This window comes from Mustelus asterias, chromosome 22 (assembly GCF_964213995.1).
Source record: "Mustelus asterias chromosome 22, sMusAst1.hap1.1, whole genome shotgun sequence".
In the NCBI taxonomy this organism is placed as follows: domain Eukaryota; kingdom Metazoa; phylum Chordata; class Chondrichthyes; order Carcharhiniformes; family Triakidae; genus Mustelus; species Mustelus asterias.
This window is the reverse complement of record NC_135822.1, coordinates 65,312,787-65,332,421: the sequence shown is the minus strand read 5'-3', so window position 1 is coordinate 65,332,421 and position 19,635 is coordinate 65,312,787. Positions and strand designations below refer to the sequence as shown.

General features: G+C 41.8%; 1 protein-coding gene across 3 annotated transcripts in view; it reads right to left on the bottom strand.

Moving 5' to 3' along the window:
• Nucleotides 1-19,635, bottom strand: part of LOC144510148 (serine/threonine-protein phosphatase 2A 55 kDa regulatory subunit B alpha isoform) — a 69,456-nt gene that overhangs the window by 17,895 nt on the left and 31,926 nt on the right. For 2 of the 3 annotated variants that reach the window (XM_078239531.1, XM_078239529.1), the window contains 2 exons: nt 5,816-5,913; nt 2,238-2,403 (listed from right to left, as the gene is read on the bottom strand). Coding sequence is in view for 1 of the 3 variants with exons in the window: in XM_078239529.1 (XP_078095655.1) it covers nt 2,238-2,403; nt 5,816-5,913 (264 nt within the window). In the remaining 2 variants the exon portion in view is untranslated. Of the gene's footprint in view, nt 1-2,237; nt 2,404-5,815; nt 5,914-14,327; nt 14,432-15,245; nt 15,363-19,635 lie in introns of those variants that run through there. The other variant, XM_078239532.1, reaches the window with a different exon arrangement.

Genomic DNA, 19,635 nt, shown 5'->3' with positions numbered 1-19,635 from the left:
ACAGTAAGAAGTTTAACAACACCAGGTTAAAGTCCAACAGGTTTATTTGGTAGCAAAAGCCACACAAGCTTTCGAGGCTCTAAGCCCCTTCTTCAGGTGAGTGGGAATTCTGTTCACAAACAGAACTTATAAAGACACAGACTCAATTTACATGAATAATGGTTGGAATGCGAATACTTACAACTAATCCAGTCTTTAAGAAACAAAACAATGGGAGTGGAGAGAGCATCAAGACAGGCTAAAAAGATGTGTATTGTCTCCAGACAATTGCCCCTTGTCAGGGGAACTAGTTAGGGTAATAGGGTTTGGGTGGGATTGTGGTCGGTGCAGGCTCAATGGGCCGAATGGCCTCCTTCTGCACTGTAGGATTCTATGAACTCAGTGGTCATGTCTGCGAGTCTCCAGCGAAGAAAAGGTATCCACCAAACGCAGCTTCTCACAGAGCTTGAACAACACAGTCGCTGACACAGTTCAGTGATATCCACTGGATGCCCCAAGAAGTTTACAACAGGTTGGGGATCAGATGAACGTTGCTCTGATTAGCATAGTGCATTTCACCAGACAATAGAGCACAGGCTTCGGCTCACTGCTGCTTTCATTAGAGACTTAAAAATCATCCACTGGAAACATTAACTCTGTTCTTTGATCCTCGGATGCTACCTAATCTGTTGAGTGTTCCAAGCATTTTTTTTTATTGTAAGTGGCATTAGGGAAATCAGATATAACCAATTTGGGAATTAAGATGCAGAAAGCAGAATAAACAAAAGTAGTTAGAACGAGGAAGACAATAGCACACAAATGTTTGTGATTTATCTTTGTTCTCAACAGCAGTGTTGAGGTATCTACAGCAAATAGACTGTAGTAGTTCAAGGAGGTTCACGAGGGCCAATTTCTCCAGCCACACAGACTTGGCAGTTTCGCTCATTTTCTTATCAATGATTCTCTCACCCATTTCAGTCTTAATTCTCCACAAGCACTGCTTTATTTCAAAAATGATGCCAAAGTAATTTAAGCCAATTCGAAATTGATGCTTGCATTCACTATTGCCCACGTATGCCATGGTATTATAAATAGACTTAAGTTTGCAATGTTTTAAGATATTTTAACACAAAAATTACAAGGAGTGTTTTTCAGATTCACATACATTCATTCCTGTGCCCAATCCCACATATTATCGAACAGAAACTTGGAATGCTCAAGACTGGCATCGAATTTACAAATAAGCAAAATTGGCAAAAGCATATGACAAGCAAGTAGTTCAGGTTTCAGCCCTCACTCATTTCTATTTCCGAAGAAACGCATCTGATAAATAGAAAATATGTGCTCACTTCATCATACACAGCATAAAAAACTCTCCAAACACTTAGTGAAAGAATGAAGTAACCTCATATATAAAAGTTTTGTTGGATTTCATCGAGTGCTGAATGGAGAGGAACTTCAAAGTAAAACTCATCGAAAAGAACAAAATTATTCCATGAATCATTTGGCAGATACACTGCGACAGCACACTCACGTCCCAACTGGAGTTCTGTTTGCTCATAAGCTGGGGGAGGCAACTAAGAATTGGTGTTGGGGCCTCTGGCTCAAGGATGCATTTGATGCCATCTTGACTACTGACTCCAGTTGAGAAAGAAATTACCGACTCAGTTCTTCTCACGTAGCCTTCAATTGACAAGTTGGCTACCATCTCATGAAGGAATACTTAAGCTGTCCAATGACTCTGCACTACTTTCCCAGATAATATGTTAACCAGTTGTAGCAAGTTCCTAGGTTTGAGCAACGTTTGCTCATATATTATGGGGTGCAGGAGAAACTCAACCAGGAACCCAAAGGCTAATTGCTATCCAGCAATTGCAACAACTCGACATAAGAAAGAGCAGGTACATTGATCATGCAAGGGCAGAGCAGACTTCAGCAGCCTTCATTATAAAGGCTCCAACATGGTGAATGGTCAGTGGGCTGAGATAAAATAGAACAACCAGCACCAATGAACGAGAAACCCAGGCTGCACAATTGTAGAAACATAATTTGCAGGGAGTCTGAGAACCACAAATCTTTTTACTTATGCTTCAGCAAGCAGGGTGCCAGGGTGAGGGAGTATATTTGGGAAATGGAAGCTGAAGTGAATGTGAGCTGTGGTTAGACAAGGACTCACTTGGACAAAGCGCTGCAAAGCAGCACTGCTAATGGAATTGTCCTCAGCAAGAGCTTGAAAGACTGGGAAATGATTAACTTACCGTTTGTCGAGAGCAGGAACTGTGCAGCATTTTGTTGGGGTAACCATCTAATTTTATTGATCTTTTCTTCAATTTCTAAACTTTTCAAGTAGTCAAATTCGGGTTCGTGGCTTTGAAAAGTACTGTAAACATTGTATTCACCTCTGCAATGAGGCTGGCTTTTGTTCTGAAAGAAATAACACAATGAATTAGAACACCATTGCGACCCGAGTACCATTCAAATTAACCAGGATGGAAAAGCCACAGAAGGTAACTGGTTCTTCTCACGTAGTCTTCACCGAACAGTCTTCACCAAATTTGATGTGGATTTTGTTTTCTTTGCAGTTTTCTGCTGTATAAGGGTCATGGATATACAAAGCCCCTGTGATTTCAGTGGATCTTTCAGATTGCACAGCACTACTGATAGATCAAGGCATTCCATCCCCTGCTGCTCTGACCAATATTGCTTCACTGAAATGCAAGTCACTTCAGTGCCATTATGAAATTTTACAATGAATATCCAAGTAGTTTCACACGTTGGTCAAGCGTTATGATGAGCCGCATGTTAACGAAAATCTATAAAATTACATTCATTCACTTTAACTAGCTAACTAAGTTTAAAAGCATCCTCACCAGCTGAAAATAAGCTTCCAAGTAAACTTATTAGCAGCCACATTAGTATTCAAACGGAGAAAATATGTCCATGCTGCATCATGTTAGAATCATCGAATCCCTACATTGCAGAAGGAGGCCATTCAGCCCATCCAGTCTGCATGGACAACAATCCCGCCCAAGCCCTATCCTCGTAACCCCATGTATTTATCCTGCTAATCTCCCTGGCACCAAGGGAAAATTTAGCACGGCCAATCAACTTAACCCGCACATCTTTGGACGATGGGAGGAAACCGGGGCGCCCGGAGGAAACTCACACAAACACTGGAAGAATGTGCAAACTCCACACAGACAGTCACCCAAGGCTGGAATCGAATCCAGGTTCCTGGCGCTCTAAAGAAGCAATACTAACCACCTTGCCACCAGACCACCCCTTCAGACAGTAACTTCATAAATCAGTTTTCTGCACAGTTTGCAAATCTGAAAATGTGTCCTTTGCTCATAAAGTTACCGAGAGGTGCGAGGGACTGCATTAAAAATTCAAGTTGGAGGAGTTCCATCCGGCTGCCTCCTGTCATTGTGTGTGACACAACAGCCCCCACAAAACAATGAACAGATTGATGCTCCACTTGCTTCATTTAGAACATACATGCTTACATCATCACAGATGCAAATCTGAGTGTTAGTGCAATAACGTAACTTTGAAAAGTTATTTGCCGGAGAAACGATTCAGCCCTCTCGCTCATTCCTCCAACTCTTCCAAACCAAAGCAATTCTAGCCATAATTTCAAGTTAACTCCTGGCTGCCAAGAAAGATGAAACTAGGTTCCATCTCAAATTCTGTGTTCAGCCGAGATCCAGTCAACACACGAAGGAACACATCAGCAACATACAGATCAATCCCTTTTCTAAACAGTCATTTAGGACAACTGAACAGCTGGTCTTCCTTTCCGATTAAGGGAGGTTAGACCAAAATGTGGTTCCGCCAGCACCATTGCCAGTCATTCATAACCACACAAAGTCACATAACCATGCACACTGATACAGACTGCATAAGCAGGCCATATCCATTGCTGGATGCAGATGCAAACTGCTCCAGCTTCGTTCCCGCCAAGTATAACTAACCAGTGCAAAACAAAATTTCCATGTTTTCCAAACCACCGGGTGAAATTGCATGGAACACTTGCAACTTAAAATTACAAATAAACTGCTCAGAATAAAATGGGAAAAGGGAGTAAAAAAGTGTTGAAAAGGGGGACAAAAACAGAAAATGGTAAGTGACAAAGGGTTATCCAGACCCAAAACATTGGTTCTATTCTCTCTCCACAGATACTGTCAGACCTGCTGAGATTTTCCAGCATTTTCTGTTTCAGATTCCAGCATCTGTGGTATTTTGCCTTTATCGTAGTTGGAAAAGGGGAATGCAACTTTACGGTATGGACAGGATTCCTTTCTTATCCAGTATTAAGGAAACCCAACAGAGCAATCATGAACTGAATTAGTAATGGGAGGTGAATCAGAGGAGAGAAGTACATGGATACAGCAACGCAATCATGATCAAAATATATCACAATCAAAATGACTGAGATATACAAGAAAGACGAAGAGCAAAGTAATAGATTGGAAATATCTAATCATGAAATGAAATGAAACATCCAACAGTAAACTGGGGGGGAAAAATATACAATAGAAAAGATATACAATAGCAGCAGATACAGATTCCTACATGATGAAAAATAGCAACAGAAGTTAAAAAAGCCACAAAAATATTAACAGACCACAGGACATTATTTCTAGAGGAAGAGAATTGCAAAGGGTCAACATTCTGTATAATTTACGTGGAATCTTATTTAGACCACACATGGGGGGGGGGGGGCTACTGAGCACACCCCCGGTCTTGATATTATAGAAAGGACATAGAAGCACTGAATGAAGTGCTCAAAGATTTAGAAGGATGATACTGGAACTTAAAAGATATTGCCATAAGGAAAGATTGAACAAGTTGAGGCTCTTTCCCCTCAAAAAAATAGAACAAGTGACCTCATCAAGGTTTCTGAATTATGAAAAAGTTCAACTCAGTTACAAATTAATCCAATAATGAATTCTGAAGTAATTTCTTTAATGGGAGTGGTGACAATGTCAAAGGCACTACCAGATGCAGCATTTGAGGAAAATAGCATAGATGAATTTAAGGGCAGCTTGAGTAAGTTGTTGAATATAAACAATGGCAGTGCCCTGCTTCTGAGCTGTAAATTAAATGTTATACTATGAAAATATAGCATTTTAGCTCAAGTCCAGTTTTTCCTAGTCTGTCGTTACTGTTGGGAATAATGTATATTTGTATTTGTGTGTTAAAAAGTTGGAACATGGTTCTAGTTTCATTTCGAGTTTTTTGAGACTTGGTGCCAGCAAGTCTGCAGGCAATATTTTTGCAACTTAAATGAAGTTTTACAATCCTTGAAGTGAAGGGATACATTGCAATGAGTTGAGTGGTTCAGTGAATTTAGGGGGAAAAAACAAAGTAGAAAAAAAACTGCTGCTTAGTCAGTGTCCAAGGACGTACTGGACAGAGTGAAAGGAAGAAAGGTAGTTCAGTCTGTGTGTATGCTAGAGTGAAGGTAGGAGTTTGGAACTCAAGAAATCCTGAAAGACTGCTGGGAAACTGAGTTTCCCAAGAAATTCAAATCTTTAAAATATCCAAGGGTATTGCTGCAATAAAAGGAATTTTGTGGGTTTGAATCATTGTCTGGTGTTTGCACAAATGTGACTTGTATCTGGTGTTTGTCCAGTATGATCAACTGGGATCATAACATTAGCAACCAATGAAAATAAGCATGGTGGTAACAGTGGATGATCACAAATGCCGCTCACAGCGCATCTGACACCAACAAGATGCACAAATGGTCACTTCACACTTCATTTGATCTGGAACTGCAAGGATTTGTTCTCTTCAAAATCTGTTTATGCGCTACACAAATGACACTCACCTCTTGCTCCTGCTGGAATATGACGACTCTCCCCCCCTTGTCCCCAGTTGCTAGTAGTTCTCCAGAGTGGTTGAATTCTACTGTGGAAATAACATCAGCTGTGAAGAACAAAAAAGGTTGGAAAAATCAGTGGAATTGATGCAGGCGCTGAAACTAATTACAAGGTATACACAAATTAAAAGAAGGTCGATTCAAACAAACTTCGCTGGAAAATCATTCTGCCACTTTTCAGTGTGATTTTTTTGGTCAGTGAAATCTTTATCCTATTGAAGTCCCAAGAAAACTGCTTCATTTTGTATTATTTCAATAAAATACCAGGATGGTAAACCAGTCAGAGATCAATTTCCAACATCTCAGATGCCAATCTTTTCCAAATCATCCAAGGATTACTTTTCAAAGGTTTGGGGTGCAATGAGCAGCTGTCACAAACATATATGAACTTGCACTTCAGATCGTTCACATATTAAAGATGCTTTTCAAGGACAAAGTCATCAACTTCAAAAATGAAAGCCAAACCAAAGGCTTTGCTTCAACCTTTGTGAAGTGATAGCAAAGCTAAGGTCTTGAATTCAATCCCCACTCCACAGATTTGTGCAGAAAATCTCCCTTTTGTGCACTCTTCAAGATAAGATAGTAAACCAAGCAACAGTCTGCATTCGCTCAGGTGGACATGAAAGATTCTAGGGTATCGTTTTAAGATCAGTCAACTTCTCCTGGGATTCTGCCTCCTATTTATCCTTTCACGAACGTAAATTGAATTGATTCTTCAGTCATGTATCTCATTTCTAATCGTGGGACATCACTGAAAACAAATTCCCATCTGATCTTGATTGCCACAGTACCGAAATATCAAAATTATGTAATCGATCATCAAGAACTTCCAGGCTTTGAGAAGTTGTGACTACTACAATATAAATGCACCATTTTGAACTTGACAACTTTAAACTCAGCAAAGCCAAGATACATTTTTCTAGCTATTTTCGTCTGTCAGGTCTCAGAGCTCACAGGAACAGGAAGAGCCACTTCACCACCCTTCCACCACAAAACTAAGCGCCATCATGATGTATGTACACAGACACACAAAAACAACTCAAGTCAAATTACTCGACAGGTTCTTCTGATGCACATTATAAGTACACGTGTCCAAAAGGGTTCAGCCCCGTCAGAAGCATCCTACACCCGGGCAGAACAGAGTGCAGCACTCAATATAGCAGAGTCAGGGATGTATACTTTTATACAGAGAACTCAAAATCATTTAATTTGAATTAGCAGGCAAGGTCTTGGCATCATCTTTACCTTTCACAACAAGATTTACATTGGTAAATGCAAATTTTCAAGGGTAGGCTGCAAACAATCATCCATATTCAAGCCAGCAGCATCCAAAATGTATGATGCATCCTACTTTGGCCAAGCAAAAGGGCAGAAAGTAAACACTGCATTTCCCTCATGTCAACAAAGCTCCATATCCACCCCAAGACTTCAGATTAGGTTGATGAGCCATGGTGAATTATCCGAACAGGCGCCAGTGTGGCAACTAGGTGATTTTCACAGTCACTTCAGTGTTAATGTAAGCATACCTGTGACTAATAAGTAATAAATAAGCTTTACTTCAAGAGAATCCTGAACTAGGACTCTGAAGTCCCTTTGCGCTTCCGATTTGAATTTTCTTCCCATTTAGAAAATAGTCTCTGCCTTTATTCTTCCGACCAAAGTGCATAACCTCACACTCTCTCACATTGTATTTCATCTGTCACTTCTTTGCCCAGTCTCCTAACCTGTCAAGTCCTTCTGCAATCTTCCTCCTCCTCAATACAAGCTGTCCCTCGACCTATCTTTGTATCATCTGCAAACCTAGCCACAATGCCCTCAGTTCCTTCATCTAGACCATTGGTGTATAAAGTTAAAAGTTGTGGTCCCAACATTGACCCCTGGTCACCGGCTGCCATCCTGACAAAGACCCTTTTATCCCCACTCTCTGCCTTCTGCCAGTCAGCCAATCTTCTATCTGTACTCGTACCTCGCCTCTAACACCATGGGCTTTCATCTTACTCAGCAACCTCCTGTGCGGCATCTTGTCAAAGGCCTTTTGAAATCCAAGTTGATAACATCCACTGGCTCTCCTTTGTCAAACCTGCTCATTACGTCCTGAAAGAATTCTAACAGATTTGTCAGGCATGACATCCCGAATGAAACCACGCTAACTTGACTCTTTTTTACCATGCACTTCCAAGTGTCCAAAATCTCATCCCTATTAGTGGACTCTAAAATCTTACCAACAACCAAGGTCAGGTTAAGTGGCATGTAATTTCATGTCTTTTGCCTCCCTCCTTTCTTAAACAGCGGTGTTACATTTGCGATTTTCCAATCCTCTGGGATCCTCCCTGACTTCAGTGATTCCTGAAAGATTCCAGAAAGATGAACTTGGGGCGTGGATTGGTACTTGGGACTACGATGTTGTGGCCATTACGGAGACATGGGTAGAACAAGGACAGGAATGGTTGTTGGACGTTCCGGGGTATAGCTGTTTCAGTAAGTGTAGGGAAGCTGATAAAAGAGGTGGAGGAGTGGCATTGTTAATCAAGGATAGTTTAACGGCTGCGGAAAGGCACTTCGAGGGGATCTGCACACTGAGGTAATATGGGCTGAGGTTAGAAATAGGAAAGGAGCGGTCACGTTGTTAGGAGTTTACTATAGGCCCCCAAATAGTAATAGAGATGTGGAGGAAGAAATTGCTAAGATTATGGATATGTGTGGGGGTCACAGGGTAGTTGTCATGGGGGACTTTAACTTTCCAAATATTGATTGGAACCTTTGTAGGTCAAATAGTTCGGATGGGGCAGTTTTTGTGCAGTGTGTGCAGGAGGGTTTCCTGACACAATATGTGGATAGGCCGACAAGAGGTGAGGCCACATTGGATTTGGTACTGGGAAATGAACCGGGCCAAGTGTTAGATTTGGTTGTGGGAGAGCACTTTGGAGATAGTGACCACAATTCGGTGTCTTTTGTTATTGCAATGGAGAGGGATAGGGCCGTACGGCAGGGCAAGGTTTACAATTGGGGGAGAGGTAATTATGATGCGATTAGGCAAGAATTAGGGGGCATAAGTTGGGAACAGAAACTGTTAGGGAAAGGAACTAATGAAAAGTGGAACTTTTTCAAGGAACAAATACTGGGTGTCCTTGATAGGTATGTCCCTGTCAGGCAGGGAGGAAATGGCCGAGTGAGGGAACCATGGTTCACGAAAGAGGTGGAATGTCTTGTGAAAAGGAAGAGGGAAGCTTATGTAGGGATGAGGAAACAAGGTTCAGATGGCTCGATTGAGGGTTACAAGTTAGCAAGGAATGAGCTGAAAAAGGGGCTTAGGAGAGCTAGGAGGGGACACGAGAAGTCCTTGGCGGGTCGGATCAAGGAAAACCCCAAGGCTTTTTACTCTTATGTGAGGAATAAAAGAATGACCAGGGTGAGGTTCGGGCCGGTCAAGGACAGTCGTGGGAACTTGTGTATGGAGTCAGTAGAGATAAGCGAGGTGATGAATGAATACTTTTCTTCAGTGTTCACCAAAGAGAGGGGCCATGTTTTTGAGGAAGAGAAGGTGTTACAGGCGAATAGGCTGGAGGAAGTAGATGTTCGGAGGGAGGATGTACTGGCAGTTTTGAATAAACTGAAGGTCGATAAGTCCCCTGGGCCTGATGAAATATATTCTAGGATTCTTTGGGAGGCAAGGGATGAGATTGCAGAGCCTTTGGCTTTGATCTTTGGGTCCTCGCTGTCCACGGGGATGGTGCCAGAGGACTGGAGAATGGCGAATGTTGTTCCTCTGTTTAAGAAAGGGAATAGAAATGACCCTGGTAATTATAGACCGGTTAGTCTTACTTCGGTGGTTGGTAAATTGATGGAAAAGGTCCTTCGGGATGGGATTTACGACCATTTAGAAAGATGCGGGTTAATCCGGGATAGTCAGCACAGATTCATGAAGGGCAAGTCGTGCCTCACAAATTTGATTGAATTTTTTGAGGAGGTAACTAAGTGTGTTGATGAAGGTAGGGCAGTTGATGTCATATACACGGATTTTAGTCAGGCGTTTGATAAGGTCCCCCATGGTCGGCTTATGATGAAAGTGAGGAGGTGTGGGATAGAGGGAAAGTTGGCCGATTGGATAAGTAACTGGCTGTCTGGTGGATGGAAAATTTTCGGATTGGAGGCAGGTTGCTAGCGGAGTGCCACAGGGATCAGTGCTTGGTCCTCTGCTCTTTGTGATTTTTATTAATGACTTAGAGGAGGGGGCTGAAGGGTGGATCAGTAAATTTGCTGATGACACCAAGATTGGTGGAGTAGTGGATGAGGTGGAGGGCTGTTGTAGGCTGCAAAGAGACATAGATAGGATGCAAAAGCTGGGCTGAAAAATGGCAAATGGAGTTTAGCCCTGATAAATGTGAGGTGATTCATTTTGGTAGGACTAATTTAAATGTGGATTACAGGGTCAAAGGTAGGGTTCTGAAGACTGTGGAGGAACAGAGAGATCTTGGGGTTCATATCCACAGATCTCTAAAGGTTACCACTCAAGTGGATAGAGCCATGATTGCTTTGCTGTCTCCTTCGTATGCTGCTCCTTCATCATGTCCCTCCCTCGGTCTTCGCTGCTCGAAAGAAAACAACCCAAGCCTATCCAGTCTCTCCTTACAGCTCAAATGGTCCATCCCAAGCAACATTCCGGTGAATCTACTCTGTACCCACTCTACTGCAATCACATCCTTCCTGTAGCGAGGTGACCAGAACTGCACGTAGTACTCCAGCTGTGGCCTGACCATTTAACCTCTTTGCTCTTAATCTTGATGCCACAAATAATATAAGCACATGTCCTAAATGTCTTCTTAACTCCCCTACTCACCTGCTCTGCCATCTTCAGGGATCTGTGAGTAAGTATCCCCAGATTCCACCTGTTCCTCTGAGCTTCCTAGTGTCCTGCCACTCATTAAATACTCCCTTATCTTGTTACTTCTTCCAAAGTGCATCACCTCACACTTATCAGGGTTAAATACCATTTGCAACTGCTCTTACCCATTTGACCAACCCATCTACATCTTCCTGTAACCAACAACCACCTTCTTCACTATAAACCACCTTACCAGCCTTGGTGTTATCTGAAACTTCTCCCAATTCCCCCCACATTCTCATCTATATCACTTCTGTATATTACCAACAACACGGGACCCAGCACTGATCCTTGTGGTATGCCACTGGACACCAGCCTCCAGTCACTCAAACTTCTACCACCACCCTTTGTGTCATGTTTCCCTTAATTCCATATGCTTCAAACTTGTATTGTCTCAATCCTTCCCAGAACCTGAAACTTGTGCAACTCCTGAACCCCTTCAGTGTTTTCTCCTTTCCACAAGCATAAGTGTTTTGAAAACCCAAGCATCACACATTCCATTTCCTTGAAATTTCTCTTGACCTTGCCTTCTGTCCTGCACTTTTCAACTTTGCTGGGCCATTGACCCAAGTTTCTATGCTTCATAAAAGTAACTTCACTATTAACGAGGCAAGAACAAGAGTTTGTAACTCCAATACCAGAGACTAATTCAGACAGACATTTTCACAACAGCATTAGTGGAGGTATTACCCACCTCCCTTCTCACCAGATAACCACAAGGAACAGGACAAAAGGAATCTTCAAAAGACAGAATCTCAGCCACAGCAAGACTAAATCGAACGTCATTTTCCACAGCCAATTGCCACCCACTCTTGCAGCTATTTTTGTAAATATTAGCAATGCTCTTAATCATGATTCTGTCAGATCAGTGCAAATATCTCCCTTCAAATGGCAATCAACATCTCTCAACCCTTTATCAACGTAATTTAAACATACAAAGGACCAGTGAGTATGAATTACAATTTTTTTAAAAACCAACTAATGCAAATGGCTGAAATCCTGACATTGGCCTTCTCATTCATTCTCATCTTCACGTTGTGCAACAGAAAATCCAGTTTGCATGCTTCCACATACTTGCATTAATGTATCTCCAACCTGCGTTCATTTCTCAGTTCTATTGCTCTTCAGGTGGTACCATTTAAGGAGCTGATGGAAACCTCAGGACACTGATGAAAACTACTCAAATTTCCTTTACACTCATCCAATAATCTCTTACATACAGAACATTTTTTTCCAGCCAAACATAACGTTCAGCCACCTGATAAGTACATAACTTTGATGCTATCCTTTTACGAAACACAAAACTGACATAAAGCTTCCAGTTTCCAGATACTGCTGGGAGTCTTTGTAACTAAACATGCGTCAAATGCCAGCTGGCAGCCCTTTGCAGCTCTGCAAATATTATAAACCAAGCTCCTTCGAATGGCAGGGAATAAGCTCAGCAATGTATTATTATTCTTCTAGTCCTTCAGATATTATCCTGGCATCTGATGCAGGTCCTTCAACCTGAACCATTCCTACAAGGTTACTCAACAGTTGATTTACTTGTTAAGCAGCAGCTGATTGCTCCTGTTTTCCAACCTGTAATCATTTGGTTCACAAAAGTCTCCTTGGGAAGACCACGCTCTATCTACCTGTCTCAGTTTGACAGTCATATTCGTCCTCTCAACCTTTTCCCTATTAAACGACAAAAAAGCCTCCAGACGTGCAGGGTTCTGAAGGACAGCAGGGGGGGGGCACCCACAGGCATATTGAAGCAAGCTAAGTTAAGGCACAACCTAGTGCCACCTGACTGACAAATATGACGGCAGAGATACAGGATGGGCACAGAAAATGCTGGAAAGACTCAACAGATCTGGCAGATTCTGTGGAGAGAGAACACAGTTCACAGTGAGTCGAGATGACTCTTCTTTCAGAGCTCTGAAGAGTCGTCATATGGACTCTTGACAGAGCTGAGACTTTCCAGCATTTTCTGTTTATTTCAGATTTCCAGCATTCGCAGTGTTTTGCTTTTATTACAGGTTGAGCACAATTGGCAGTTTCCTTTTAATCATCCTATCCCTCCCATGCTTGCAAGGCCCCATCTGTTGCAATGTCACTGAAGACTGACATAAGGCGGCTGGTTATTTATAGCTGTTTAATTTGAGGTACTCCATGGACACGTCATTGCATTTCCACAGCTCTTCACAATTGCAATCTCTCTTTTCAGTTTTTACACTCATGAGACAGTTCCTAGTTAAATATGAGAAGCACAGCTTCAAATACTTTGTGAATCAGAATACAATCATACTAATATGAAGTTGGCTTCATTCCACAATACAGTAATAAAGAGCCAGAAAAGCAGCAAGGATTGCTCCAAAAGTTGAGAGATTTTGGTCACCTCAGAGCAACTTGAACTGCCAATCAATCTCTGATCAATCCATCTTCAAGCTTAAGTCAAAATCTCATCTGTCAAGTGTTACATTGCAAACAGCACATGATCAATCACTTTCCAGTTTCCCGAAAAATGGTAATCTCAGACCATCATTTAAAATTCCAATTATTCCAAACACATCAAAAAGATTTGAACAAAGAATAGATGCCCTTCGCATGTCACTCAACAATATTTACATGTCAAAACAAAATCCTTGCCTGGATGAGTGCAGCTCCAACACTCAAGAAACTCAACACTAACCAGGACGAAGCAGCCCACCAGATTGGCACCCATTCTACACATACACTCCTCCCTCCACCACCGACACTTATGGCAGCACCGCATGCCATCACCGCATGCCATCAACAACATACACTCCAGCAACTCACCATGCCTCCCTCCAAACCCCTGCGATCTCTCCCACCCAGAAAGACAAGAGCTGCAGATGCACCACTAACTGAAAGCTCCCCCCAGCCCCCTCAAGCTATGCACAATCCTGACATTGAATTATATTGCCATTCCTTCACTGTTGCTGGGTCAAAATCCTGGAACTCTGACCCTAACTACACTGTGGGTGTACCAACACCACACCGACTGGCGATTGAAGGCAGCAGCTCACCACCACCTTCTCAATGGCAATTAGGGACGAGCAATAAATGCTGGTCCGGTCAGTGATACTCATAACCCAAAATTAAAATCACATTTTCGCTTTAACATCAGGACTTTCAACTTGCATTTCACTGTGTTATGGAAACAGCTTTTCAGAACAATAACCAAATGGAAGCAAACAAATTTCCAGCCTCAATTCTCAGTAAATTCAACAAATCCTTCATCTGGAGGTAGGCAAGGAAGAATAAAATATCCAGAATTCCCATTCCTCATCAACATGCAATAACCTCTCATACACAGTTTATCTGTGGGCAATTGAGACAAAGAGCCTGAGTCACTAATGACCACCCAATTCAGACTCAATCACATGCAAAGACAATACAAGTCATACTTGAAATACAAAAAGCCACCTGGCCAGCACCTACAAATCACATCCCTGCCAGGTACAAGTCTACAGCTCATTGGCATGCTACCATTTCTGGCAATAACGACTGATCATGATGGAAATTATTGTACATCTAGCTTGGAAGGTTCTAGTTTGGATGCCATTTGCTTACCCTTTAGAATCCAGTCAACTATACAGGCAAAGCACAGCTTTTGCTTCAATGATTGATGTTGGGTAATGAAGCAGCTCAGGAATCAAGCGCAAGTTTGTATCCAGCTTTTATGGGTACCAGCATATGAAAAGGAAAAGAAATGATATTGAAACAAATGTGTTTTGCAATGTGTTGATTCACCACCTATCGTAATGAAGTCCAAAGTAGAATTGCCAGACCCAAAGTTTGGAAGAGAAACCAATTACACTGCTGGGACCTTGTTCACAATTCATGTGTGCATCCTTACAGCCTTTAGCTCAACTGACAACACTGCACATAATCACCTTTTTCTTGGGCTTCAAAAGCAGAAGCTGCCATTAAAGTTCTAACGCATTTCATTAACCAGTCCAATGCCCTGCTGGACAGCATGTAACTCCAGGATATCGACCTCAAACTGGCATCCCAATTTGAGCCACATGAATTTGCAAAGTGCAAAGGACTTCTTTTCACCCGATTAAAACCACAAATGTGCATAATTACTCTATATAAATTCCACGTCTCAGACCTCCCAAAGTTTGAGCATCTGTGTGCAGCTCAGTAGCAAACATTCGAGTGCCCAGCCTTTGAAGCTCAGGAATTGCATGGTACGCCCATTTAAATCTTGTAAAAGGATGTTCATTGAGAACGAATTAAGACGACTTATTGACAAATACAGGGTCAAGGTTTCAGTGCAGCCAACCGCACCCCTTTCATAAAAACCTTAATTGACATTGAGCCAGTCTATGATCCAGAGCAAAATCTTTTAAGCTACCAAGTAGTCAAACATGTTCAACAGCAGCCTGGCTGAAACCAGAGAGATGCATGACAGATTTCACATTACATTCAGAAATAATCTCAAGTGTTTAAACCCTTGACTCGCCAAGAAACAAGATCTCATACCTTGATCGTAGGATGCAGTGGACATCAGCGTATTTAGGCCAGAGAAAGACGACTTAATTGACTGGGAGAAATGACAGGGGAAGCATTTCATCGTCCGCAGCACACTAACACGCTTGTGGATTCTCATTTGTTAACACCACGCCCCAAAACAAAAAGGATGAAGAAGGCCTTTCAAGTTTTTTACACAGTTTCAATTAACAGCAAGATGCAGTCTCCAAACCCGCAAAGGCAACACGCATGACATGCATAAACCAACAAAACAGCCGCCTTCTCCCTTTATTCCTCTCTTGCCAAGCGTGTTATTTTGACGGTAACCCCTAAACTGGAGGAGTGTCAAAAGAGAGAGAAAAAAAACAGCTTAACCGTGCTGTCAAGATTTTTTTTCTTCACAATGCAGAATTCAGCTGTCCGCTTCTGCAAAGCAGTATTCAACTAGGGAGCAGTTCAAATTCAACAATAGGCTTCTTTCTCTGGACGCCACAACAATTCAAAACTGAACAAACAATTGGTTTCCTGCTGAAAATGTACGATGGTTTTCGCCACCACTTCACAAATGCCAACCTTTATAACAGCATGTATCGTTGGAAATGTGCACTGCTGCTGTGCTCTCCAAGGATAATATGACGTCACCTCAAACTCCCTGCATACCCTTTGTACTTCCATCTGCACCAACAAATTTAAATATTCTGACTTGGAACACAATGATGAGAATTGAACCAAATACATTGCATATTTCTGTTTGGAATCATTAAAATTTGGGTTTTAGTCCATTTCATGGTTATACTTAGTCACTCACCGGTCAAAAGACAAAGGCACGCAGATGAGATTAACAAAGGTCAAACTCTCAAATTCCAAAAATGAAAACTCAAAATAATTTATTAGAAGGTTTCAACTGTTCAAATATCACTAACTATTTAACTATCACAGGATTATCCATTTTTCAAGTAATGAACCACATCTAAAGCAGTTGTTCCTTCCTTTCTCACCCAGCTTCAGGGATGGTAAATTACAGAAGGCCACTTGCCCCCCACCACACATACACCCCGTCTCCAAGCCGACCCTTCCCCTCAATCCCATCACCCCTTACCTTCCGCATGGCACTTCCCTCAGAGACCCTACCCTTCTGCGCCTCGCTTCCCTTCACAATTCTCCCAATTCTTAGCTCCTCTTGCTGCTGCACTTGCTTACTCCTTTGCACCAGCCCTCTTTCTCTTCCCACCTCCGTCCCTCCCCAACTGTTGGCAAGGAGGGGATGAGAATTGGCCATGACGGGCATGCAGCAAGTAGAATTAAATAGAAACAACTAGCATATTCCTTTTAGAAATTTAACATTTTGTTATTTTATTTGTGAACATAGAAGTATACAAAATTTCAACTTGCAGGGTATGATAATTCAATCTTTTCTCTGACAAGGAAGGCCTAACTTCAGCCTTTACACTATTAAGGTACGGATCAGAAACTCCAACAGTTTTTTTATTTTGGCTTGAATGTGAGGATGAGGTGTTTCACTTCAGGTGTGATTCCATTGTCATATAAGGAAGCTTTTATCAAAAACAAACTTTATTTAACAATACAGTTTAACTATAACAAGTTAATTAGCTTAACTGAAATACTTAAACAGAAGATACAATTCTTAACGGCTAATCTCCCTCTATTAATTCCAATTTAAGCAATATTTTTATAGACTTAAACTCCTCTTCAAAATTAGTTAGCAACACACAGGCTTACATGCTTGTCCTTGGCCTGCCAGTCTTGAGCCTCTAGCATACCTCTGCAAAGAGAGGCAGAGATGGAGAGAGACCTATTTCTCCTAACAGGTCCGAAACAGCAGTCTCCAGAGTGAGAGCAAGCAAGCACAAGTGAGAAAGAGTGCGAGAGACACACTTCTTTCAGAATGCAACAATAACTGCCTGCTTGTCCCTGTAAAGTTACCTCTTCCCCTTAAACACATGACTCTGTCAATCAACCTAATCAAAATCATACTCTGAAACCCTCGGAGGAAAAAAAGCTAAGCAAAAATGCATTAGATTAAAACAGACACACCTCTAGCTAAAATCAAGCATTTGCCTGCATTTTCAGCATGTGATCAGCCTGTTCATGCAGACAAATCGGCAGTGTAAAACAGAACTCAATTTTAAACATGCCCCCTCACAAGAAACATGATATAGACACATTTCTTAAAGACACACTGCTATAACAACACTGATCGTAATAGGAAAAATCTGACTCGCTTAAACATGTTTCTCTTACAAGTTTCACTCCTTGGGAGCCCAACTACATCGTTAAGGGAGAAATTATAAGACTGTCCTTGATTTTTTTTCCAATCAGATCTGCAAGGTGACATGTTGTGAATTTCTCTTGTACAAACTACAGTATGAGGCAGCTAACACGGTGAGCAGCATCAGTCACACAACAACATGGCTGCAGACTTCACAGTGATTTGCCTCCAGTCAGTCAGAAGAGAACCATCTCACAAAACAATGATACAAAACAGAGTATAGAGGCTTTAGAAATAATTAACAAGTGTTGTGATAGGATCTTTTATGAGCTTGGGCACTTTCAGTCATTGAAGTGCTTTTGAAATATAGTCACTTTTATACTGTAGGAAACACAGCAGCCAATTTGCACACAGCAGGCTTGCACAAACAGACAGCTGTATTGTTAACTAAATGGTGAATCCAGAGTACTCCCCGAGTAGCCAGAGATGATTCTCCCCTTGCCAAATACTAAGAAATCTCTGAAAAGTCTAATTCCTTCCCTGCAGAGCATTCCAGATGAACAATAAGTATACAGGGATTACAGAAGTAAACCTGTCATCCATTCTTCCACAGGAACACAAGATTCTTTGGGAAAAAATCAGTACATTTGGAAAATGATAAACAAATGTCACTGCAATTAACTGCAATAAAAACAAACTCCTTTGATGACTATAGACCAGTGAGCCTAACATGGGTACTGGGGAAGTTGCTAGAGTCTATTATCAAGGATTTCATAACTTGGAAGACAGTGGTAGAATGAGACAAAGTCAGCATGGATTTACAAAAGGGAAATCATGTTTGATGAATTTATTGGAATTCTTTGAGGATTAGCTAGTAGAGTTGACCAAGGAGAACCAGTGGATGTGGTTTATTTAGGCTTTCAGAAGGCTTTCCACAACGTCTCAACATAACAGACTACTATGTAAAGTTAAAGCACATAGGATTGCTGGTAATGTCTTCAGATGGCTAGAAAGCTGGTTAGCAGACGGGAAGCAAAGAGTTGGCATAAACAAGTCTTTTTCTGATTGGCAGTCAGTGACTAGTGGGATTCTGCAGGGATCTGTGCTCGGAACCCAATTGTTCAGATTATATATTAATGATTTGGAAGAGGGAACTGAATGTACCATCTCCAAATTTGCAGATGATACAAAGTTGGGTGGGAGGGTGAGCTGTGAGGAGGATGCAGAGATGCTTCCATGTGATTTGGACAGGCTGAGTGTGTGGGCATCTGCATGGCAGATGCAGTATGTGGATAAATGTGAGGTGAGCCACTTTGGTAGTATTAATAGGAAGACAGATTATTACTTGAATGGATGTAAATTGAAAGCACGGATACGCAACGAGATCTTGGAGTCCTCGTGCATCAGTTGCTGAAAGTAAACACGCAGGTACAGCAGGCAGTAAAGGCGGCAAATGGTATGTTGGCCTCATAGCAAGAGGATTTGAGTATAGGAATAGGGATATTTTGCTGCAATTGTATAGGACATTAGTGAGGCCACATCTGGAATATTGTGTGCAGTTTTTGTGTCCTTATCTGAGGAAGGATGTCCTTGCTATAGAGGGAGTACAGCGAAGGTTTACCAGGCTGATTCCTGGGATGGCAGGTCTGCTACATGAGGAGAGACTAGGTCGGTTAGGATTATATTCACTGCAGTTTAGAAGAGTGAATCTCAGAAACTCATAAAATTATAACAGGGTTAGTCAGGGTCGATTCAGAAAGAATGTTCCCAATAGTGGGGGAGTCCAGAACGACGGGTCATAGTTGGAGGACAAGGGGTAAAACTTTTAGAACTGAGGCGAGGAGAAATTTCTTCACCCAGTGGGTGGTGAATGTGTGGAATTCACTACCACAGAAAGTAGTTGAGGCCAAAACATTGTCAGATTTCAAGAAGAAATTAGATATAGCACTTGGGGCTAAAGGGATCAAAGGAGATAGGAGGGGTGGAAAAATCAGGATATTGAATTCAATGCTCAGCCTTGACCAAAATGAATGGCAGAGCAGACTGCAAGGACTGAATGGCCCACTCCTGCTTCCAATTTCTGTTTCTAAGGGTCACTGACCTGAAATGTTAACTACTTGTTCCTCCACAGGTGCTGCCTGCTGAGTGTTTCCAGGATTCTCTGTTTTGAAT